General features: G+C 36.5%; 3 protein-coding genes and 1 long non-coding RNA gene across 4 annotated transcripts; 3 read left to right on the top strand and 1 right to left on the bottom strand.

Annotated features, from left to right (window-relative positions):
- Window positions 1-829: 829 nt before the first annotated feature.
- tm4sf5 (transmembrane 4 L six family member 5) lies at window positions 830-4,129 on the top strand. The gene is made up of 5 exons (XM_027165047.2): window positions 830-1,195; window positions 1,681-1,761; window positions 2,101-2,246; window positions 2,477-2,666; window positions 3,677-4,129. The coding sequence occupies exons 1-5, from the start codon at window positions 1,022-1,024 to the stop codon at window positions 3,692-3,694; spliced, it is 609 nt and encodes a 202-aa protein (XP_027020848.1). The 5' UTR covers window positions 830-1,021; the 3' UTR covers window positions 3,695-4,129.
- A 4,276-nt stretch (window positions 4,130-8,405) lies between these two features.
- On the top strand, window positions 8,406-15,168 carry LOC113654761. Its single transcript, XR_003443515.2, has 3 exons — window positions 8,406-8,693; window positions 13,597-13,695; window positions 13,980-15,168. It is a non-coding gene; the product is annotated as an uncharacterized LOC113654761 (long non-coding RNA).
- mettl3 (methyltransferase like 3) lies at window positions 15,132-20,321 on the bottom strand. Its single transcript, XM_027165008.2, has 11 exons — window positions 20,088-20,321; window positions 19,260-19,447; window positions 18,717-19,169; window positions 18,463-18,638; window positions 18,117-18,330; window positions 17,766-17,953; window positions 16,051-16,089; window positions 15,853-15,961; window positions 15,694-15,759; window positions 15,485-15,597; window positions 15,132-15,370 (listed from the first exon to the last, which is right to left on the bottom strand). The coding sequence occupies exons 1-11, from the start codon at window positions 20,188-20,190 to the stop codon at window positions 15,259-15,261; spliced, it is 1,761 nt and encodes a 586-aa protein (XP_027020809.1). The 5' UTR covers window positions 20,191-20,321; the 3' UTR covers window positions 15,132-15,258.
- Window positions 20,322-24,115: 3,794 nt separating this feature from the next.
- On the top strand, window positions 24,116-25,414 carry sst5 (somatostatin 5). The gene is made up of 2 exons (XM_027165053.2): window positions 24,116-24,253; window positions 24,516-25,414. Exons 1-2 carry the CDS (start codon window positions 24,116-24,118, stop codon window positions 24,693-24,695), a joined length of 318 nt encoding a protein of 105 aa, XP_027020854.1. The 3' UTR covers window positions 24,696-25,414.
- The last annotated feature ends 110 nt before the right edge of the window (window positions 25,415-25,524 follow it).

The raw sequence follows: 25,524 nt of genomic DNA, 5'->3' as shown, positions 1-25,524 counted from the left end.
ACAACAACAACACACACACACACACACACACACACACACTCCTCTGGCTGTAAATTAATCAGTTTTAGGGAGTGGGGGACATGTTCAAAGTTTAAGTAAATAAACGATTCCATGTACATATTTAAATCTGGACTGTTGCTTGGACTCTGATATCTTTAGCCTATTAACTTAACTGGAATTTTTGTATGCCAGGCAAAAAACCGGCAATAATTTGGCTAATTATTTGGCAAAGGCAAATAATTACATAATCACGCACCATTTGTCTCACAGGAAACAACCTACATGTAAAAGCTAAAGGAGTCAAATGTTATTTATTATATATATACATTTTTATCATAGTCTAAATAAAAAAAGATTTAAGGAAAATATTTAAGCCACCCTTAACATTTGCAACAAGATTCTATGTAGAATCTGATATAAAATTAATTAATTAATTACTTTACAATACAATTTTATTTACTATTACTATCGATGTAACTAACATCAGTGTATTATACAGTGTATAAGTAAATTCTCATAGATTATTGAGAATTATTTGCATTGTTTATATATGGTAGATTGTATTATGTCTCCATATGGGAGAAAATACTTCAGTGCAGCTTTTAAATTAAAATATCCTAAGTAATCACTGGGGAAACCCATGTTCCCACACACCTTAAGGTGATCAATAAATCACATTGTCTATTGTTTATCACTTCCTGCATCTGTGTCCCTTTTATTACACACATTTATGTTTTCAAACCATAAACGGCACTGATAGTAGATCATTAAATATGAACAAATATCAAAGGTCGTGCAGCACATTTAGATCACCACCATGTGTCCTTCATTAGCAGGGTCACTAATATTCATTTGCTCTTTGTACAGAGCTCTTCTTACTTTGACTTTGTCCACCATTTGGGCACAGAAACACGGCTGTTATCTGGAGTTTTTACGCAATCCTTCTTGTTTCTGACTTTATAGTCTTAAATTAGGAGAACTAAGAGTCAAGGATTACGAAAAAACGTTAAATGTTAAAAGGATGTGTTGTACAGGAAAGTGTGCACGCTTAGTGGGCTTGATTCTGTTGCCCACTGCGTTTTTGTGTATGATCTCTAACCTGTTGTTGTTCTTCCCCAATGGCACTGTTTTGGAAAATGATCAGATCTCCTTACAGGTCTGGCTGATGGGAGGATTCTTGGGTGGAGGCTTGTTTGTAAGTACAGAGCAGTTTTTTTTCAATTATTGTATTTGAAAATGCTATGAATAAGCTGTCAATCTTAAATGGATATATAAACCACTGCTCTTTTACTGCCATGTATATTAACTGTATGAGTGTTGTGACTGTACTGTATGACTGAGTGTAAAAAAAAATGCTACTCTGCTACTAGTAGTGTTACTCTCATTTATAATCCCCAAGTTTCTATTCTTTAAAGAAATAATTCTTTTTAATATTTCTTTTAATATGGAGTTAGATGATTGTTCTCTTGCATGTAGTCATTGTGGATTATCAAGGTTATAATTTAGGTTTTTAAATATGCCATCATCACGAAGAGATCTGATAAGTAATATCTAATATAAACATTGTAAAATTTATTCATGGAACATAGGCACTATGTGAGCAGATATTTTACAAAAAATAATATAGCTGTTATTGTAGAAGTCCTTAAAACTTTTTTAATGATATTCATTGTCCATCAGATGCTGTGTCCAAGCTGTTCGGCTATCAGAGCTGGTGGAAAGGGCTGCTGTGGGAAGGGTTGCTGTGGAAATCGTTGCCGTGTAAGTAAAAATACTCCATTTGAGGATTAAAGTTTAACGCTAGTAGATCTGTAAAAAAAAAAAATCTAAATTGTATGCTGTAAAAGCAGAAACAAAATGAAATGATGTTTGAATAGTAAGTAGCCTATAAAGACTAACCAGTAATTAACTATATTTTAAAACTGATACAGACACAATACATACAGTAAGTTACTGAGGTGTAGTTTTATTCAAAGCGTTATTTATACTATACTACTATATATTACACTAATGTGTAAGCCTATTTTTAGAACACCTATAGAATCAAGAATATTATTAATCCAAATGTGTGTTTGTGACTGACTATCTTTGTGTCTGTAGATGCTGAGCTCTGTATTTTCCTCTGCATTTGGTCTAATTGGGGCAATATACAGCACCAGTGTGGCATCTGCAGCACTGGCTATTGGACCAAAATGCCTTCTGGCCTCGGGGTCATGGGGATATCCCTTTGAGAAAAAGCCCCAGGAGTAACTAAGCCCTAGTCACATAAGACAATTTTATATAAATAAATATATATATTTGGTTAAGAACTTATGATTGAATGGTTAGAATGTTTGAATGTGTTATTGATTCCAAATACATATAAAAAAAATATAGATTTTATGCCTGTATTATCCTGATCGATATTTTGTCATTTTCTGAACATAAAAAAGTCACCACTTATATGATCCCTTTCTCTTTCTCTTTCCATCTACAGTAATTCCAGCTACTTGGTGGATAAATCTGAGTGGTCTCTCTGCACATACCCAGAAAATGTAGTCCTTTGGCACATTGTTCTCTTCTCCATCATACTAGGTCTGGGTGCTCTGCAGGTTGTGCTACTTGGGATCCAGGTCATTAATGGCTGCATTGGTTGTATTTGCGGGGACTGTCGAAAAAGCCCACAGGTACAGTAAATGTTACAGCAGTGTTTTAGTGTTTCAAAGTTCTGTATTGGTCTGGCATGGAGTTGGAGTGAAGTAGATGGATCAGTTGGCTTAATTAATTAAAAAATAATAGTATTATCAATACAGTAGATGGTTGAAAGTTAAACCTTAGGTTAATATATATTTAGTGACAGGCAGGGCATATAATCATAGGACTTAAGCTAGTTAAGTACAGTTTGGAGAAATGAAACAATAAAAGCTGTTATTATTATGTGAATTTCGTTTTCTACTACATCCCAAAGTTGTTTATTTGGATTCAGACTGGGAAGACCACTGAAGAAAACTGAACTCATTGTCATTTTCACAAACCCAGTTTGAGACAATTTTTGTTTTGTGACATGGTGCATGATCATAATAGAAGTAGCCATTAGAAGCACAGGATCAGCAACATTTCTCAAATAGGCTCTGGCATTTAAGCGAGAAGTCCAATGTGTGCAAAATTCACACCTTAGCAAAAATCCAGATTCTTCAGTCTAGGCTACATTTTTCCAGGTTTGCCATCCAGTGCACACTGCAGCCTGAGCTTTGGGTTTGGCTAACAAAAGTGGAACCCAACATGATCTTTTTCTGTTGCTTCCAATCCACCTCAATGTTGGATGTGTTGTGCATTTTGAGATGCTTTATTGCTCACCACAGTTGTACAGATTCATCATCTGAGTTACCGAAACCTTTCTGTCAGCTAAAACTAGTCTGGCCATTCTCCTTGAACTTTCTCAACAAGGTGTTTCCACCACAGAACTGTTACTCACTGGATGTGTTTTGTTTATTTTACAATAAGAATAAACTCTATAAAGTGCTGTGTGAAAATCCCAAAAGATCAGAAGTTTGAGGACACCCCCCCCCCCCTTCTGATGGTTGTTGTATTGGGGCAAGAATATGTAGGTGTAGGACACAGAAAGCAGTCAAATGACAGGATCCCACATTATCTTCTTTTACACAAGAAATGGAACATGTTTATTTTTCTTTTGCAGGATGATGGAGGATTGTGAATGCAAGATATTATCAAGACATAATCAACGGATCAAATTCCATTATACATATTTTGATCACCTATAGATAGCAGCCACAATCATATCTATTTATTAACATGCCCTTTCAAGGTTGTATGAAACCTGGATAAAAACACATTTTAACAGTAAGAGTCTTACTCTTTTGTCTGTAAAACAGGATCTATGTTCTTTAGAGCATTTATTGTAAGTCCTATGAAAGCAATATTGCATATGCAAACATTGTTTGTGTATCTACTGTACATGGTATCACTACTACTGTACTTTGTACACTGTGCTATTTATATTGTTATTACAATCAATTATTAACCTTGATATGACTTGGTTATGTATTAATTATCAACTAAAATTGAGTAACATCTTTAAATAGAGATTTAAGCTCCCAGACTGGACAATAAAATTGGTTTTTACCTTTGACTCTGTTCCGTAAACATATACAATGTCTGGATGTTCTTCTAAAATTTAATCCTTTTTAATACAACAGTGATGTTTATATGATTTTGCAAAAACATTTATCACTGAAAATATTCAGAACACTATCAGAACATTTTGTTCTATCTTCTGCTGCAGCTTGGTCATGTCTTACTTGTTTGAGCTAGAAAACAGGATCAGAAGCACCCTTGTGGCAGAAGCAACATCTACAGCTGTATGAACAACTCAGAAGAGAGGCTTTGATGGATATTCACTTCATTATTGCTATGGATAGAATAAAATATTATGTTTTTTTTTTGGAATTTATTTCTTTTAAGTAACATTTACTTAGTGTACTAACTGACTATATCTGAATCAGTAATGCTTTTTATTATTCAAAGGTTTCACTACAGACAGGAATCCTAATAGTGAATCATGAAATACGCTATAGCTACGATCTACTATGATTGGCTCCATCAACTGATAAACATAAACATACCCTGCATTTTTTAGCCATATCTGGTAAGAAGGACTGTGAGTGCACTTGTTCTGCATTATCGGCTCAAGGAGCCTTTGTGGAGCTTTAAATCCAAAGGCTGGGCAAGGGCAAAACAGGAGGAGAAGCGTCTGTTTTACCATGCAGATCACACACATCCATGCAGAGAATGTAAAGGTTGACAGGCAGAGGGGATGGGAGCTTAGAAACATTGGGTCGGGTTGAGGGGAAAAAGATTCAGTGGTGTTCACTCAAAGGAACTAATGCAAACTCGCTATGCTGCCAATAACACACACACTCACACACACAAGTCTTTCAACCCACAGTGAGCACAGGCACAAAACATACACAAACGTCTGAAATGAATCCAAGAACAGAACTGAATAGAAAAGAACAGGACAGAACTGGAGCAGAACAGTTAGAACACATGAATGAATCTAATAGAAATTTCTAACAATGATCCCTGTGCGTACAGCAACGTCTGTGGTGTACATATTATTTTAATCTTTATCAAATCCAAACAATTACACTGTTATTTAGACAATTTTGTTATGATAGACAAATATTTGGATCATATATTTGGATCTTTTTGTACACACTGGCATAAACTTTCCATTCATGACAGGTAGTGCACAAATAAACCAACCACACAGTAACCACAGCTTCTTGAGGTGTGACTCAATACCTCAGAAGAGACATCACATCATTGGTGTTAGCTAAGATCAGACAGGGTAAAAATTCGACACAGACTTGCATTGCATTTCACTTCCTGTGAAATGCAGAACAAGCCAGAACCGGTCCTATAAGAAACTCACTGAGACGACCAAGAGGGAAGCTATATTCAATTCAATTTCATTTGTATACTGTAGCACTTTTAACAGTGAAGCTTTACAGGAATATAAAAATCCAGAATAAAAATAATAAATTATAATTTATTTGTATAGCACTTTTAACAATGGACACTTAAAATGTCAATTTTAACAATGAAGCAGCTTCTGAATAAAAATCAATTATCTGTGTTTTGTAAACTAATATATAACCAGAACCTGTTATCAGGAGAAAGAGGTGTTTAAAAGAATAAAGAAGGATGGTGGAGGAGGGATAGAGGAAGTGGGGTGGAAATGCAAGACACAGGGAGGAGGGGGAATATGGGGTAACAGGACTGAAAAACTGGTCTGAGGCAACTTGAGCTGGAGCATGCCAGTAATAACTGTATGATTCTGAGCTTCAGTATGAATACAGCTTTAAGGGTTAGGAATGTATGGTGGCATAAACCCTTCTTACAACACTAATAGGTGCAGGAACAAACATGCCATTTTTTCTGTCAGATGCAGTTGACAGTCAGATCACTGTTTTTCTACTGACATCGTTACTGTGCTTTCTTGACACATACTGTATATATGTGTGCATACGTGTGTGCATACATGTGTGTGCGTGTGTGTGTGTCTTATTCTAAAATTAACTACAGGTGGGGATGTGTAAATTTCCACATGACTTTGTACCATTTTCTAATTATGACTGCCACTACACTAACACTTTTCACTGCTGAAATTGCTGCTTATGTTTATACAGTTACTATTCTTATCTATTGTTATCTGACTCCAGTGGTTGCCAGTCAGACTGGCCAAAGATTCACCAAGAGTGCGTATGGACAGACTGATTGGTCCTTTTTGGACTGTGAATTATGTTACAGTGACAGCTAACCAATAAACATTCAGAAATCAGTGAGGGAGAGTGTTTCCATATTCAGACATTGTCATCACTCAGTGAAGGTGGCTCTTACATATGACATATTCTGTAGTACTAACCATATTATAAAAATCCTTCTTCTAAAAGGCATGGATACAGCTTTTTAAAACAGGGATTTGGAACAATTTTCTCTTGTATGTAATGTACATTATGTAAGCATGTATCATAATATGTCATTACTAGCCTCTGTTCTAAATAGGAATTGTATTGTGGCCTTGAGGTTTTTATTGGGAGAGGACAATAAATCATACAGCACAGTTTATTGCAAATTTAAATGTCATTATTTAGTCATGATACATTGATAATGAATTGTCTTGAGACAGCACAGCCTTTATAGTGTCAAACAAGTATTTGCATGATAGTTACATAATTCCTATTCAGTATTCAAACAAACAGCCATGTTGAGCTCTGAACAAACATGACATTAAAAAAAGGAAAAACTAAAAGGAAATAAATTACACTGATCTGAGGCCAGTTATTTTTCAGGAGTGAGCCCCTAAAGGGGAGCTACTAGACTCGCCTACACCTTATCAAGAGCCCACAGTTCCTTGTTACTGATTTACAACTCACTTGCACATAACTAGGAGACAGTGTCCCACTTCATGTTTTCAGAACTGTCTAAACCACAACATTGAAGTTTAAATTAAACAAACAGGAGAGATCATATAAGAATATAAGAAATATTAAGTATAAGAAAAATGAGTGTATCATGAAAGTCATCACGAGGGAACCTGGACTGGGCCCCAGATTGTGCAGAAGGCAAGCTGGTCTGCATTCTAATCTGTCTCTTCTTTAGAAATCAACTCCATAAAAATTTCCACTGGACTAAATACATTGGCAATGCTCCTGACAGACTGGCCAAGATAACAATGTCAGTGGGAATACAGGGTCAGTTTGTAAACTAATTACATAATTTCAGAAATGTTTGCAAGTCTATCACCATATATGACCTTTCTATGAGTGAATGATGTTATTTGATAATTAAATTGCTGAAATAATCAGTAAAATTGTAATGTGCATGAGCAAAGTTGGTAAATAAACTCTTACTCATACACTCAGGAACTCGATGAAATTCCCTGGCTCTGTTTATGCTTCACACTCAAGTGGACACTTCCAGATTAACAGTATTCCCTTTATCCTATATTAAGGTCATGCAAATTTACTGCAAACATGCATGCTTTTTTTTCAAAGTTTTTTTTTTTTTGCTCAAAGGTGGTGAAGAGGTGCTTAACAGTCACTTACATTATGAAAGTGCAAGTTACAAAACCTGTTCAGAAATTCAGGTTTTTACTAGCTCAGTATAATAAAGCTGAATGTACCATTTCAGAATCACTTCTTTAAACAGATTATTATAAAGTCATTGTGAATCATTAAAATGAAACATTGGTAACTGACTTAAACGAGGAATCGTGGAGGTGCAAGGTGGTAGTGTAGCCACTTCAAAGCTCAGGGTTCACAAATTCGGTTCTAAACTTTGCTCTCTGTGTGGAGTTTTGCTTCTCATACCTGATTTCACATCAGGGTTCTTTGTTTTTGTTTTAAAGGATAAGGAAAGCAAACTGGCTTTAGATCTCTCTCTCTCTCTCTCTCTCTCTCTCTCTCTCTCTCTCTCTCTCTCTCTCTCTCTCTGTGTGTGTGTGTGTGTGTGTGTGTGTGTGTGTGTGTGTGTGTGTGTGTGTGTGTGTGTGTGTGTGTGTGTGTGTGTGTGTGATGAAATGTAAACACTAAAAATGTTGTGCATTATAGATTTTTAAAAATGGAAAAAAATACAAAAGAAAAAAGCCAGTGTTTACTTGATAAGCCTGTAATTCTAGCATTCAATTTCTTTGCCTGCACTTGCAGTAAATTCAAGGGACTTCATTCACTACTCAGTTGTTTCATTTGCTTGCAACAAACATGCAACTAAATAAATTGAAATAATAGAGTGGAAAAATCAACAGCAGCACAATCACAGGTAAAAATTCTTAGAGTTAGGAATGTTTATCACTCAACTTTGGGAGCTTGCCAAGGTCTCGGAGCGCCATTGAGAGAAGGAGTGGAGGAGAAGGAGGAGGAGGAGGAGGGCTGGAGCCTGAGGTCGCTCTAAATCCATTTAAAAAGCGCCAGAGCTCAATGTGCTGTTATCACCCAGACACGCACACACACACACACCACTCAATCCTTCACTCGTTGTCCTGATTAACGACAGTAATCTGAAAGGTAAAACACTGCTGAGTCTCAGATATCTGCGCGACGTTGACAGCCTGAAGACCTGGAGCCAGTGTTGGTGTGACGCACATTTCTAAACTTCAAATCTCTCTTCCCTGTGACTGCTCTTAGAAATTGGTAAGTGAATAATTTTATGTGCATATCCCCAATCTGCTAAATCGCTCAGAAAATGCCTTGAGCACAAGCAAAACGCGTGTTTTGTGAATTCCTTTACCTGTGTGTTGTTGGAGGTGTGTCCTGCTGGGAGTGTCTGTCATCCCAGAAAGCTCAACTTTACCTTACTGTACTGTACTTTACTTTAGGGGAAAAAATAAACCACGTTTTCTACCTTCTAGAACCTTAGAAATCAAAGCCAACGCCAAATGAAGATGGTTTGTTGGGCTGCTACGGTTCAGTAGGCTGCTTAGGTGACTGTGTGACGTCTTTTTTGTTGTTGTTGCTGTCTATAAATGCATGAGATAAGCTGATTATTCTGGTATTTCTGGATTATTTCTAACCACTTTCATATAAACTCTAGTTTTGTTCATGCAACAAAAAAAAGCTGTTGCTGCAAATATTAATAGGTTTGATTGTAAATTCCGTGAATGATTATTTCAGTTTTTTAATTGCTGAGGTTGATCACGTCTGTAGTGCAAAACAAGACGCACCCCCTGGTCATTAAGTGCATGTCAACGCCATGTACGTATATATTCATTACTTGTGCTCGCTGTGCGTCACGTACTGCACGAGAGCAGTGTAGCGCGTGCTGGCGTGCACGGAGTGGGACGTGCATGTTTTCCCTACTAAGCATCGTCTTGCTGCCTTTATTTTAAATTGGACATAGTGTCCTTTTTGCATAAATATTGATACTGCGTAATATTGAGCATCATGTCTTGCTGGCATCAAAAGGTAGTGCAATTCAGTTTGTGCACATACCCAAGTGGTTCAAGCATCTCCAATTCACAATTTCTCTCACTTGTTATTATTAACGCCACTTAAGTTTTCAAATATTTAAGCATAGACTGAAAAGAACACAAAAGTACAGACAATTTTACAGCGCAGTTCATCTTCTGACTTGTTATGCATAGCAATCCATTCCACAGTTTTTGGAGACTTATTACATATCCTTGTGAAAAGTCTTTTGAATAGTAAGTGTTTTATGAGATTAGGTGACCATATCAAAACCTTTTGAATATTAATTTTAAAAAAAATGTTGCCAGAAGATCTGATACAGGAAAATGTTGTTTTATTTTAATATGATTTTTAAGTATATTGAGATTAAGCCCTTGAATTAGTTGAATCTTTAAAATACTATTTTGTAAGTGCTATGAATTACTCAGTAACCACATTAAAACCATAAAAGAGGTCTGTTAATGAGGATGAGGAAGGTTTGGACCCAGCAAAGTGTTTTGACAGTTTAAAGGTATTTATGATAAAGTTTTAGATTAGGTTTGTAAGTTAGAGGTCCAGAGATGTTATCTTCTTTCATATATTTATCTTAAGCAACTGTATTATGGTTGTGGTGGATTCAGAGGATTTTCTTCAAATACCAGGCAAGAGGCAATAATGGGTGCTGGGTGGGATGTTAGTCCATCAAAAAAAAAAAAACACACTTGCATGCAGCTAGCATGATTTTGGGAGTTGGTAGAAACCCATGTGGACACAGGGAAAACATATGAAGCTCCACACAGACAGTAGCTTAAGCTAAGTTTGAACCAGGGATCCTGGAGCTGTGAGGCAGCAAAGCTACACACTAAAGCTAATGTTGCTACCAAGTCTTTCTAACATACCAAATAAGTATACAGAATTTAAATTGCAGCAGCACCATTGCTGTTTTGGGCTCATGGTCAGACTTCAAAAGGAAAAATGAGATACAAATCCACACGGTCAGATTGCTGTAGCTCTTAAAATTCTACTGTAACTCACTGCAATGCCATAAATGGAATTTATATGCATAAAGTAAATATAGCTCCAAATTTAGTGTTCATTCTAATTTCATTTTCATCCAATGGTCCAAACAGCATTTTGCATTTTAAAATTCTGATCGTATGATAAATAAATTTTGAATTTGTGAGTATTACAATTATGATCTATTTAAACAACAACAGAACACGGTATTACTGATTGACATGGCAAGTAGACCTTTTGTTTGTAAATGATTTGGATGTGTAGTTGGATTTAGGTAAATGACCACTTGAGCAGTAAAACAGCTTAACCCAGGACTATGGCTTTTCCACGTCATCCTGAGGCTCAAGTTACAGATCTTTAACTAAAAGTTGGCTCAGTCTGGCCTTTATGTACTTACTTGTGATTTATTTTCCTCCCCCTGAGTGTTCTGGACTATATCCCACTTGTGTACAGCCAGGGAATGAACAAAGCCTTACAATTCCTCACCACTGAACAGGCACTGTACACAACATGTCTATGTTGAATAATGGGTGTGATATTAGAAAAAGAGAAAGAGAACAGAAAAGTGCACTTGGTTAGATTTATGCTGAGGAAGAGAATAGCAAGGTTTAGAAGGAGCTTAAGTAGAGGATTAATGTTATGAATTTATGTCAACTTTTTTAAATAAATAAATATTTTTTAAATATACATTTTTAAAAATGTATGTATTTTTTGCATTACAGCCTGGAATTAAAATTATTAATTTAATTTGGATTTTGTGTAATGGACCTAACAAAATAGTCAAAATTGTTAAAGTGTAATGACAGAAATACCTTTATTTGAAAAAAAAAAAAGAAAAAGAGTGCAAATGTTGTATCCAAAGGAGTATTTGTCCAAATGACCACTTTAAGATGTATACTCCATAGGGTGGGACTTTATTGGTACATCAAATGGTACACAAATACATTTGGGGTAAATACTTTTGCAAGGCACTGCAGGATTGCTAAACATTCAATTAAAATAAAATACATTGTGTTATACCATTTTTCTTTTGTTTTGTAACTGTAGAAGTAAAAAAAGCTGCTGGAAAAAAATATTCTGTACTCCCAGTGACCCCATGAGCCAGGCTTGATCCCATGACAAACCCCAGGGTTGCAGTAAAAGTCTTAACTAAGCACAGACAGTGCAAGAGGTTACATTCCTGTATATACACATTGCTGTTTTAATGATGTATAGTACTTGTAACAAAACGTACTATATATATTTAATACTTTAATATTTAATTGCTGCACGTAGTACAACCCTTGATGATTTTCAAACCATACAGGAGAGTCAGTGAGAGAAATCTTGATCATGCTGATCCATAACACTGCAATCCTGTATCTACTTAAACTACAAAGGAAGAGGTAGATGCATGTAAACATGAAAGCGCATACTGCAAATGGGCGTTGTTCAGCAGTTTCCAAGAATCATGTAAAGTCACAAGCCCATGCTTTTATTGTTTGCATATTGGTCCCTTCCATAAATGCTGAATCTTCAGAAACCTTTCTGAACTTCCCAGTAATCTCACATGCTTCAACGAACTTTTTTGCCCTTTAGTTTTACATAGAACATCATCAAATGTAAATTCACAATTGCTTCTTTGTCGTTAAAAGAAATTGACATTGCTCCAAATGGATTTTTGTGGGCTAAAAATGAATTGAGTTCATTACGTGCCAGATTATCAGCAGTATGAGAAAACCGGCAGGCATATGAGTGTTTACCAAATAGCTATGGGGTAGAGCGAGGGAGGAGAAAGAAAAGCTCTATGGAGAAAGAGTATATTTTTAAATAACTCAAGATAACTTTACCCAGCTTTAGGGAAAATAAGAGACTTTTCTTGTAGCATGATTGGTGCTGTCAAAGTTTGCAGTCGTTTTTGTGAATTTGATAAAGATACAAATAGGTTGAGTTCATTTTGCATGACTTATGTAATCTAATAGCGCATGTATTAAGTCTAAGCCAGTAATACTGGTTTGTGGTTCATGGTTAAACACATTTACTGTATTAGTGTATATCAAAAGCTATTTGACATTATGGCTCTCAACATTGCAAGACTATCATACTAAGATTAGCAGGCCCACTATGGAAACATGACATGCTCTGTAGACTAATGCCAATCAAAGGTTTAGCAGAATGTTGACGTCGATTCACAGGCTTACATAGCAAAGTATAGGCTGCCTGGTAGTCACAGAGGGAAAAGAATAGATTTGATTATCGCTCTTACCCAGTGGCAGCTCATCTAGAATATTAGCCAATCAGTAGTATATCATACATTTTAAATTCCATTCAAATACTAATTAAATGTTTTAAGTGAGCAATGATATAAAAAAGTAACTGATTGATAGATATCCATAGAGTTGTTATTGCACATAAGGGTCAAAAAAGGTATCTACGAGAAGCACTAATAAAGACCCATTGTGGCAGGACTCAAACTGCCCCATACAAACTCTATGTACATTTTCAGCTTAGGAGCAGCAGGATGATTAATACCCGTGTTGTCATATTTACACTTTTTCTGACAATAACAATGTACAATATTCTGACACCAAGATGATCTTTTTTTATAGCATATAATCAGAATATTAATCAAATAAACATTGAAGCATGAAAAGTGTATGTGTAAAAAGTTTGTGAAGGCTTAGAAAAGCAAAGACAACCTTCTTCATTTTTTGGGGCTAGTTTCAGTTTTATGTGGTTTTGAGATTCAGTTGGCAGAAAAGTTTACCTGCTAATCAAAATTGCTGTATAAAGCAAACAAACAAAAAGTATGTAAGGTTACAATGACATGTCTATAACTACTTAAAGCAAGTTGCTAACACAAATGTTGGATGACTGTATGTTGTCTAAAATGTCTAAATGCCTTAAATTAATTTGAGGTTATGTAAATAGTGATATTGTCTCGCTCTTCCAAAATCTATGTTGAAAAGCTGCTGCTGCTACTTCAGACTGATTGACTAAAGAGCCAATGGTTATGGTTAGGTCTGTTTATTCACCAAAAATGAAATGACCATAAATGAAATTTATTTAAATGCTTTAAAGCTCACACACAGAATTAGTCTCTTTTCATACTTTTCTCTGAAATTTCTTACCCAGTTGCTTATCTCCCACATAGTGCCCCCTGGAGCAATGGGTGTGAAGGTACTCCTGTGCTTCCCCTTCTACAGACGCTGCAAAGAACGATGTAAGGACAGAGAGTGTCTGCCTAAGACAGGTAGGAAAGCCAAAAACATCATATAACCATGATATCATTTGATTAGCCTCTTAGTCTCTATAATTCAGAATATATTTAAGCATAATAATTAGTGGAAGACTTGGGCAACGTTTTACCATAATACATGATCCATAATCCATTTTTTTACAGGTTACATATTCAACATTAAGATTAATCAGATTTCACCTTAAAACATAGTAAACCTCAAGCTGATATTAAATATATGGTGATTTGGTATTTTTTCTTACCCCAATACTAATCATCACATTGTTCTTTTCTTAAAGAGCCTGCGGCACCGAAAGATGTACCGAAGCCTCGTCTCTGCTCAACAGCATCAACAGCCAGTGAGTGCGAAAGTGGAAGCAACCTGGGTAGTCCTCAAGTATATTTTTCCCAGAAGGCTCGGCTGTCCTTTAGGCACCAAATGGACAGCAACTTCAACGCAATAGATGCCACATATTAACTCCTGTCAGTCACCAAGGTATTGAAAATGAACTCTAAACTCTGTTAAGAGAGAGCTAAGTGATATAGATGGCAGAAACTAGACTTGGCAGAGGGTTTCTTCGTGCCACTCAGGATGTCCTGAATTCTGTTCAATGGTCATCTTATGCTCGTAGGAATGGAAATGTTACACTGAATAAGCAAGAGGAGAATGTTTACAAGATACAAAAAGTGCTTTCTATGTTCGGTTTATATCCCGTATTACTGGTATGGCTCAACTGTCTGATACTCAGAGGGCCACAGATGTCTGCTGTAATTCTGTGCAAATAGTTTGTTGATAACAGATAACCTTTATATTACACAATTCTTAATCTTTTCTTATTTCTTTCTGAGAAAAGATCTGAAATTTGTACCTGCAAAAGTTTTTTGTCCTTTATAAGAATAATGGTTATTTCTTTTTTATTCCGATTTTAAATGCAAAAGTGTCCTTTTCTATCCGTTTTCCTCCACTAGTTAATATGCAAACACAAACAAAACAGGTAGACGTGTGAAACTCTACACAGGTGTTTTTAGAATTCAAACTCTATATTCTGTAGAACTTTCTTTGCTTTTAACAATGATATCTGAGCAAACTGAAAAAAGTTTGACACGGTCTATCATTATAACACTACAAATACTCTGTTTTTCTTTTGTATTAAAATGTTTGAACAGAGTTTGTACCTTTTTTTAAAAATATATGATTCAACATTCCATTAAAATTCAATTTCTTCATGTAATTTTTTCAAAATCAATCACATTTGATTCATAAAATGGAACAAAACACTAATGCAAACATGTTTTTTCTTTTAGTTGTGTGATCTATTCAACAAATGTGAAAATATAAAAATAATTTCTAAATGATGTCAGTGATGAGAAAATGTTATTTGTGCGTTAAATGTGTTCAACATTAAGAAATATACACCAACACATTTGTAAGAAATGACTAAAAAAAGAAATAATTCACCTTCTTTTATTAAAAAAGTATTGACAATACAAAAGGTTTCCTGCCTTTAATGAAGCTATAACCCTGAAAGTCTCTGTGAAGGCTGCACATGTAACAGTCCCTCGGAGCTGGTTATGTCTTCACATGTTTTTGGGTTTGGAAATGACTCCATCCGGATAGCGCTTTTTAAAGCGGGCTACAACGTCCGGGTCCAACAAGTGAATTCCATCCAACTGATTGCCCAAAGTTACCCTAGAAAAATCAAAGAGAGGTAGAAAAACAATGGGTAAGCTAAAAAAAAAAAAAAAAAGAAGCAAAAACAAGAAACTAAACTGTACAAGAACACGTCCTATTTAAACTATTTACCAGTTTGGTTGGACATTATGGGGTCTCCCAAACAGCTCAATCTTCCTAGTGCCTGGAGACAAACGCTCGATCATTCCATAGATCTCATCTGGTTTGTGACTGGTAGAACGCACCTAAAACACAATATGCTTAGAATAAATATCAAATGTATTCATGTAAAAAGTATAAAATCAGCATGAGGTTTTTGATGACAGAATTCTTGTTATTACCTCTGCAACAATCACATCACAGTCCAAACCTCTGTTGAAACCTTGAGGGTTTCCTTTCACCCCTACCTATTAAGAGACATTGATAGAAATGTGTTCAGGAATTCAGGTAAACATTAAAAAGAAAAAAAAACACCTTTAAGCATAAGCACACAAACACACCAAGCAGTGCTCTTTGCCATGGTTCAGCCAGTGTCCAGTCCGTCCTGTTCGAATAATACGCTGGAGCTGATTGGTCTTCACCCAAATGATCTCATCAACACGCTCATACCTGAGGGAATTAAAGGAAAATAAAAAAACAAATATTCTCTAGCATTTGAATAGATATAACACTTCCTTTGAAAGAAATAATGTTCTTACCCCCAGAGGCTTAGACACTCTCTGCCGAGCTCCATTGCTCTGTGAATGACAGCACAGTTTAAACATGGCTACAACACGGAGCCTAGAACAATTCTACAAACAAATGAACAGTTGGATATTTCATCTTGGGAATGACTTTCACATTCACACACTGTTATAACACATTCCTTGCAGGCCATTAAACTAAGAGCTGCACTTTCAGCAACTGTCAATATTTACAAAGCAAGGTTATGTGTAGATACACACAGTACACACACACACGCACACACACACACACACGAGTTGCAAAAAATATACATTTTTTGATGAAAATATCAATTTGAAACAGGAAACTCTGTAGGTTACAGAATTCTGTTTTCATTGTAAACACAGTAGACTATTGTTACATTTTAGAATTTTTCACTGCGGTCAGAAACCAAGATAAATTGTTTAAAAGAGAATAAAAAAGGTCATTATTTTATAAAGTTGTGTCCGGTTAAATTTGGTCGTAAAACAAGCTCACGCAAATTCCACTGACACATTGTTTATTTACCAATATAAGCTTTTGAATATCTGCATATCCGGCCGCAGAACATGTAAACTGGAGGATGATACGCAAATAAAACAAAAAATACATTTAAAGTTAAATAATACAAACAAACAAACAAACAAATAAATAATTAGGGCAAATTCAGTAAAGTAGGATAAATAGCAAAAAATGTAAGAAACTCTACAGTATTTCACAGAAGTAATTACAACCCTCACATTTTTGTAAATATTTTATTATAAATTTTCATGTGACAACACTGAAAAAATGACACTTTGTTCTCCAAACTGTTCACTCACTACATTACATTGTAGCAGTGTAAATTATTTCCCCTCAAAATAATTCAACACACAGATGGTGTGACCTCAGATGGTGCCAAGCGTGTGTGGCGGCAACCAGGTGAGACGTACAAAGACAAATGTGTCTTGCCTACAGTCAAGCATGGTGGTGAGAGTGTCATGGTCTGGGGCTGCAGAAGTGCTACTGGCACTGGGGAGATACAGTTCATTGAGGGAACCATAAATGCCAACATGTACTGTGACATACTGAAGCAGAGCAGGAACCCCTCCCTTCTGAGACTGGGCCGCAGGGCAGTATTCCAACATGATAACGAACCCAAACACAACTCCAAGATGAACATTGCCTTGCTAAAGAAGCTGAGGCTAAAGGTGATTGACTGCCCAAGCATGTCTCCAGACCTAAACCCTATTGACCATCCTCAAACAGAAGGTGGAGGAGTGCAAGGTCTCTAACATCCACCAGCTCCATGATGTTTTGTTTCCCGTCCGCCGTCTCTTCTGCATAGCCGACCGAGCAGTACAAATTTACACTATTATACGAGCTGTACACTCGCTACTTTACATTGTAGTAAAGTGTCATTTCTTCAGTGTTGTCGCATGAAAAGATATAATAAAATATCTACAAAAATGTGAGGGGTGTATACACTTCTGTGAGATACTGTATGTAAGGATATGGAGCTGACATTTAAATGTGAATCAAAATGATCAGATGTAGATTTATATAAGGTAATTTATTAATTTTATAAGGTAAGGTAGGGTTTTATTCTTTTTAGTTCAATAAATGTCTTTCACTATTCTACTGAAATACCAGGATAGTAGAGGGTAAGATTAATCAGTTCTATCAATCACCACTCGTTCTGACACGAATCAGAAGTAGTTGTCATTTGTACCTTCCAGTCACCCAGAGGAAGAGGAAGCCATCATCCTGCAGAATAGGTATGTTAAGTTTCCTCATCTCATCATCTGTCAGAGTTCCATATGGAAGCTCCATGTGAATGTCCCATGGAGGGTCTGCCATCACCACTGCAAACTTCCCCAGAATGGAAACATCCAGGTAGCGGATATCACAACAGATCCACTGAGAAAGCCACAAGAGACAGTAAAAAGTGTTTCAGCTGTTAGGACAACAATTTACCAAATAAAGCAATCTCTGAAGGCAGATTATCCAATGCTTCTTTTCATGCCCAGATAAATTATGTCTGTAGCCACTATTTAAAACCAGCCATCTTCTTCCTCTTTACCTGAGATGGAAACAATGTCCCCACATTGCTGTCCCCATCTCTAGCATGCAGAGTCAGCTCAGTGGCCCCGGGCAGAGGTCCCATAGAGCCGCTCTCAGCTTCAGGTGGACTGTCAATCTCATAGTGTACATATTTACAGGTGTCCATGTGGAAGCAGGTGTTCAGGAAGGAGCAATCTCCAAGGCTCTCGTCTGTGTGCTTGTTGATTATCCGCCTAGTGAGGTCACATGAGTTTATTTCTTAGATTATATGTTTAATTATAAAGTTATAATTATTAGCTGGAATTAAAAATCTTTACAAAAAAATGACAAACTGAGAATACAAATGATTCAACAATTAGACCAGCCTGAAGTGCAGCTTGTTGCAGGGTTGTGGTGTGTCTCCATATCGCATGCACTCCTCCTTAGTCCCATGATCACAGAATTCCTGTACCTGTGCTCGACCACGTGAACGAAACTTCTCTACAATGGACTGCTCCCTGGCTGAGCTGGTGTTCAGTAACTCAAGGATTTCCCTGCTCACCTACATACACATGCAGCAATAATGACAAGCATTTCTTAGAATATAATGCTTAAAAATAGCATAAAGAATGCTTTGTACCTTTTTGCTTTGTTGTTCCTTGGTTGACTGCTGGCTCAATAAGCTCTCTATCTCCATATCCAAGTGAGACGTCTTTCCCTTATTGGTACGGCCTTTTTTCTCAGCCCCAGCTCCTCCAGATCCTGACTTCCAATCGGTAGACCCAGCCATCTGTGAGCTGGAAGCAGAAGAAATAGACGACGTCTTGGCCGGCAAAGATGATGACTGAAGCAAAGGGGAGGAACCAGGAGCCCTCTTTTGGTGAATAATTTCATCTGCTTTTCTTTTCACACCAGTTTTCTGAGGTTGTGGTGTGGAACTACTAATCATTGCCCACAGTTTGGTATGATCAACAGAGATAACTAAGGTCGAAGTCGAGGTGTTGGTAGTTGGCTGTCGTACTTCAATCAATTCCTGAGCTGAAAATTTAAGTAGAAGGCTCTGGATGCAGGTGTTCGATGCTGGTAATTCAGACTAAAAAAAAAGTTGGACAAAAGGATAAGTGAGACAGCGAGAATGACAAATATTTACTCTTGACATTAATTCTCACATGTTTCTACATACAGAGTTGAGCTGGTTGGTGATGGCCAGAGAGTCAATGGGGAGTGTGAGGCTCAATTCAGACAGGTATTCCAGAAGTCTTCTCTCTAATTCTGGGTCTGGGGGACGCTCCTCCTCAACCTCTGTGGGGCATTGGAGAGTTGGCCCTGGACTGTCACTGCGTGTGGGCGCACCATCACCACCACCAACCTCTGAGAATAAAAAAAAGAGTGTATTTACACACAATACACAGTCAACAATATTTAAAATTCCCATGTTTTCGTAACATATCTTATTTTAACTGCCTTTTTAACCATGGGTTTACATGAAATGTAATGAAGGGAGAAGATCATCAAGGCGATCATCATCGAGATATAGCTGAAACGACCACACTCAATGTACAAATTATTATTTCAAAGATTACATCTCATTGTGTTGCTCTGGGGAATATCCAGTGTAATAACGATAACGCTGTGATTACACAGGTCCCTTTTTCCTGGTCCTGCACTTTTTTTTAGCACTTCCCTGCTACTAAACACATCTCTCTAAAGCCTCCATGGAGTAAATGTGTTATGATTGAAGAGGGTCAACACAAATCTGTGTAAAGCTGTGGACCTTCAGGACCTGGAGATAGGATGCTGCTTTCTTAGAGGGTTAAAACATCCCATAACGCACTGTAAAGTTAGAAGAGACTAGAACACAGAAACACTTTCTGTGTCTCATAACAAATATTCGCTCTACAGTCGTATATCTGTTAGACAAAACCTCCCCCCCCCAGTGGTCTATGAACATGGTTAAATAAGCAGCTAATTTAAATTCATGGGAAGATGGGTAGCTAACACAGGACCCTACCGATGCCCAGCTGTGTTGGGTCTTTCCTCCTCCTTTGCAGTCTCTCTCTTAGAGAATCCAGCTTCTTTTTATGTGCCTGGATGTCGCTCCATGTATCTGACATCTTAAACACAAACTCAAGAACATTTAATGACCTAATAATGCAAATACTCGCTACTGTGGCGCCAACAAACAGTTAACAATCTCCTGCCTCAAACACAGTGACTAAACTTCCGCCATGTACCGGAAACTGAAAGCCAGCGTTCTCTAGCATAAAAGTCATCACTGCTAGCATAAAAGTGCTGGTGGGAGGACTACTCATCTGTAGTATGAGTGGGAAAATAGGATTAAAACATTTATTTATTTATCTATCTATCTATCTATCTATCTATCTATCTATCTATCTATCTATCTATCTATCTATCTATCTATCTATCTATTTGTTTGTTTGTCTGTCTGTTTGTTTGTTTGTTTGTTTGTTTTACCAAATAAATCAAAGAATCAGATATAGTGAGTTTTTAAACTGAATGTTTATTTGTTTGTTTGTTTGTTTTCCCAAATAAATCAAAGAAATATTGAGTTTTTAAACTGAATACAACCAGGAAGGTGGGGACGGTGGGTTAAAAGCAGACTCATATTTATGTGCTAGTTATTCGGCAGTTGGAAGCTGGCAGTGTTATAATGTAACGGAGTACAAATACTTCGTTACTGTAGTTACAGTAAGCAGAAATTGCACGTATCTGTACTTTACTTCGCTATTTAAATTTATGTCAACTTTCACTTTTACTCCACTACATTTCCTAGATAAAATGTATACTTTAACTCCGTTATATTTCCACTAAGCATCTTCGTTACTCGTTACTACAAAATAAAATCAGAAGAATTGTGTGCGACTGTAATAAGGGAGGTTTGGCGAATCACTGCTCCTAGATTGGATTACGCTCCGCACGCTCTACGGAGAAGCACAGGCACGCGCAGCGTGCACGCGCAGTCAGAGCTGGAGGCATTTATCTATAACGTTTATCGGCGGAAAGCCGCAAAGACGGCAACCACAAGCAGTGAAATTTCACTATTCTTATTACCAGAGTTGATAGCACATGCAAAAAATCCATTCAATACTAAATAAAAATAACATTTATTGATTCGGTCTTTGTCCTGTGAATATGTTTTTTTTTATTAATGACTGCATTCGTTGGACACACTGTTTGTAGAGAATACACACATACATGAACTGATTTAATTCAAGACTGGCATCATTACATTATGCAAAAACTTTGGTGTCCACTTTTGCCATTTAAAATACCATAACTTTTGGCTTACTATGTAGTCATATAATATATAATATAAAACTCTTCTTGTTTTAAATTCTCACTGAGGGCTAAAACCCTTAAAGATGAAATCCTAGAACCGCCCCTGCTATTATGCCTACCGAAAATCACTGAAATTTTACTTTTTACTTTTACTTCAAATACTTAAGTACATTAAATATCAGAAAATTACTTTTGATACTTAAGTACAGTATATATCAGATACTTTAAGACTTTTACTTGAGTAATATTGTAAAAGGTGACTTTCACTTCTACTAAAGTCTTTTTCTAGTACGATACTTGTACTTTTACTCAAATATTGCTTTCTAGTACTTTATACAACACTGGAAGCTGGTCATGATTATCAGTGACTAAATATACAGTATAGTAATTGATGGCGATGAGCTCTACGAGGAAACTGTTGTGCCACCTAGTGGTTGACTTCATGTTTTGTTTATTTAACACACGGCTGAACATTCTGTTACAGGGTTTCTCCAGAGGGACAGTCTAGGAACTCAGTCTAGTTTCACTCTTCTAAGAATAAACCAGTTATAACGTTTGGTGTCACTAGGTTTCCCATATTTCTACACCAAGGTAATTAAATGTTATGGGTAGGATTCAGTACAGGTGCATCACAATAAATTAGAATGTCATGGAAAAGTTCATTTATTTCAGTAATTCAACTAAAAGAGTGAAACTTGTGTATTATATAAATTCAGTACACACAGACTGAAGTAAGTTTATGTCTTTGGTTCTTCTAATTGTAATGATTTTGGCTCACATTGAACAAAAACCCACCAATTCACCATCTCAAAAAATTAGAATACTTCGTAATAACAATAAAAAACATTTTTAGTTAATTTTTGGCCTTCTGGAAAGTATGTTTATTTACTGTATATGTACTTAATACTTGGTTGGGGCTGCTGAGCTGGTATGAAAGCCCAGGATTCTTTGACAACATTTAAACCATTCTGCTAATTAATATTATACCAAGGGTACTTTTATATTTTTTTATTTGAAATTAATCATGTTTAGATCCAACAGCAAGGTTAACTAATCAAAGCCAACACTGTATCCAGTGTGAGCAGAAGGGAACAGTCAGGTAGCCCAGTATATTGTCTATGGTTTGACCTGGCGTTGTTTGTGAATAGTGGTGAACATCAGGAGAGGCCTTTGTGTTAATCAAGACAGTTACAGCCTGGTATCTGATACCAATACATTAGCAGCAGATCATTTAACTCCTGTATGTTTTTAGGTGAGGCCTCCATGGATTTGCTTGTCTAGCACATAAAAAGCTTTTTGACTTGACATCCCACAGGTGCTCAATCAGATGGAGATCTGGAGCCAAGTTTACACCTTGAACTGTCATGTTCCTCAAACCAGTGCTGGGCAATTTTTAAAGGTTGGCAGGGAGAATTATACTGCTAAAAAAGATGACTACCATTTGGGAATTCCGATGTCATGAAGGGGGTCTATCTGCAGCAGCAATCCAGCAATGCTTAGATATGTGTTAAAGTAAGATTCACATGAATGTAGGACTCAAGGTTTTTCAGTAAAACATTTTGTCCACCACACACACACACACACACACACACACACACACACACACACACACACACACACACACACACACACACACTTTTCCTGCTTCCAACACATCAACTTTAAGAACTGACTGTTCATTTTGCTGCCTAACATATTCCACGAATATGACAGTGTACTGAGATAATCTGTCTTAATGTTATGACTATATTAATGTTATGACTAATTGGTGTTTATATATAAAGTTATGATAAACATATTGTGAATAAAATGCAGTGATACCAGTCTGTTTTAGATGCTGTTATTCATTTCAAAGTTAATATTTACCAGTAAAATCAGGCTCCTGTATTTCAAGCTTGATATGAGTAAAATATTTAAACATAGTTATAACAATCATGTTTACAGTTATCTTATACAGTAATAGAAAATACCTGAAACATTTGATTATATTAAATATATTTTTACTTGCTAAGATGTAATTTTTTTGCAGTGAACATTATGGGCTTCGTTAAATACCAGGTCGTGATAGGTCAGCATGTGTGTGTCTTGTATAAGCACAGGATGCCTTTTATTGAGAGAGGAGTGGGCATGCAGACCAATTAACATTTGAGTCACTTCTAGTCATTAGTAAGTCTTTGTAAAAAGGACCTCATGCAGAGACCAAGACACGTGAATGTGCTTTGCACTTAATCACAAATGACACTTCTGGCTTTAATAGAATTTTACGTCAGTGGACTTGTTTACTTGGCAGCCACTATCACAAGGTTTTTGAAGGGGGTTCAGTATATTTCTCTTTATCAGGAACATTATAAGATCACTTCAGAAACTAGCCCAATGTAGATGTTTTTGAAAGCTGTTCTTTGGCTTTTATGATGAGACCTCAGAAAGGTAACACCTCCCGGTGACCTTATCACAGTTTTTCCCTACTGAGATCTCTCTCATACGCCCTGACTTTTATCCCGGCAGACAACCACACACACTTACACTAACCCCTCCCACAAACAAACACAGAACCTACAACCCCCATAATATACACAAGTCTACATCAGCATAACCGCAATCCTTTTACGCCTTTCGGTCTCTAGACCAATAACAAGACACCCACTTCACTCTGACATGTATATAACCCACATCAAACTGCTGTTGGACTGTGATCAGCTCTCAGTGGACAAGGTGAGATAATCGGCCTGGTTTCCTGGGATGAACACTAGGATGTGTTCTCAAATGCAGGTAGTAGTGTTAGCGGTGTCCCTTCTTGCATTAGTGAGCAGGGTCAGAACAGCTCCCAGAACTGACTTACTGGCTCATCATCTCCAAAATGATGCAGACGACAAGGAGGTAATTAGAAATTGTAGTTTTCTTGAAACCAGAATTTCACTAACTTTCATTTATTTTAGGAGGCATGCAATTGTATCTTTATTTGTAATGCAATTTTTTTTAATATATACAGTATCTAGAACCATTTTGTGTCCTGTGCAAATATTAATGAGTAAACAATTTCTACAAATAACTCTATTTTCCTCAAATTTCTAGTATGTTCTACTAGTTTTGCTATTTGTTTACTTGCACTCTTCCTGAAAATTTGTTATCCGATATCTAGGATCTTTCACACATACTTCTGCTGAAGCTCCTTTCTGAGCTGGAGATCCCAGATGAGAATGACAGCGTTTATGATGATGATGTGGAGCTGAAACGCATCCTACGCCATCTTCCCTTAACCCAGCGTGGACGGAAAGCCGGCTGCAGGAACTTCTTCTGGAAGACGTTCACCTCCTGTTAGGCACACCATTGTATGAAATGGCTGCGTTGGTGATTTTATTTTGAAGTATGAAGAAGTATGTATATGCTTTAGCTTATGTTGTTAATTCAACCTTCACATTTGGCAAAATCCAATTTCTGTAGAGCTGGAAATGGAGTACCCAGCTATGAAGGGATTGTGTAGTTATATGTTTGATTTTTTTATTCAAAATATTAAAATACTGATAGCCAAATAGTGGCTATAGAGTGGCTCTATGTAATTAGAGTTATGTTGCAGTGAACAGATCAGCTTAAGTTATGATGTAAAACAACACTATAATCCTAAATATGGATAGCAAATAATTAATGAACAAATATTAGTTCTATTCAGACTCTGACACAAGTGAATGAAACAGTTTTATATATCTGCAAAATTCAAAACTAGCATTTACTAACAACTAATTGATAATTACACCCACGGTTTCTATACAAAATATCATTTAATGTACTGATGGATGGCTGATGAACTGATGTTTTTTAATCATAAATGAGTCACAAACTATTGCATGATATTCTACTGATATGAAGAGCACTTGTACATTAGGAACAGTAGGTATTGATAAAACATTTAAAATTGTAAAATTTAAATGGCACTGATATTGTTATATTGTGCAGCAGGAAAAATGAGTAACATATTTAGAGGGATGAGAATGTTCACTTCACATGGGCACCTTACTGGATAAGCGGAACCACAAAGTTAAAGGTACAAGAATACTTAGAGAGAAATGAGGAAAAAACCCATTACAAATATTGAATATCTTGTATGGCTTAAAACAGATTTAAAATTTTACAAATGGAATTCAGTTGAGGAT

This window comes from Tachysurus fulvidraco, chromosome 1 (assembly GCF_022655615.1).
Source record: "Tachysurus fulvidraco isolate hzauxx_2018 chromosome 1, HZAU_PFXX_2.0, whole genome shotgun sequence".
NCBI classification, from domain to species: Eukaryota; Metazoa; Chordata; class Actinopteri; order Siluriformes; family Bagridae; genus Tachysurus; species Tachysurus fulvidraco.
The sequence above is the reverse complement of the archived record's forward strand: the minus strand, read 5'-3'. Positions and strand labels throughout refer to the sequence as shown.

Excerpts from the sequence above, each read along its gene's own strand:
- tm4sf5 (XM_027165047.2), top strand. The coding sequence starts at position 1,022 with ATGTGTTGTACAGGAAAGTGTGCACGCTTAGTGGGCTTGATTCTGTTG. Across the intron at positions 1,762-2,100 it reads GCTGTGGAAATCGTTGCCGT|ATGCTGAGCTCTGTATTTTC; the intron begins GTAAGTAAAAAT and ends TTGTGTCTGTAG. Across the intron at positions 2,247-2,476 it reads TTTGAGAAAAAGCCCCAGGA|TAATTCCAGCTACTTGGTGG; the intron begins GTAACTAAGCCC and ends TTCCATCTACAG.
- mettl3 (XM_027165008.2), bottom strand. The coding sequence starts at position 20,190 with ATGTCAGATACATGGAGCGACATCCAGGCACATAAAAAGAAGCTGGAT. Across the intron at positions 18,639-18,716 it reads AGGAACAACAAAGCAAAAAG|GTGAGCAGGGAAATCCTTGA; the intron begins GTACAAAGCATT and ends ATGTGTATGTAG. Across the intron at positions 15,371-15,484 it reads CATAATGTCCAACCAAACTG|GGTAACTTTGGGCAATCAGT; the intron begins GTAAATAGTTTA and ends TGATTTTTCTAG.
- sst5 (XM_027165053.2), top strand. The coding sequence starts at position 24,116 with ATGAACACTAGGATGTGTTCTCAAATGCAGGTAGTAGTGTTAGCGGTG. Across the intron at positions 24,254-24,515 it reads ATGATGCAGACGACAAGGAG|GATCTTTCACACATACTTCT; the intron begins GTAATTAGAAAT and ends TCCGATATCTAG.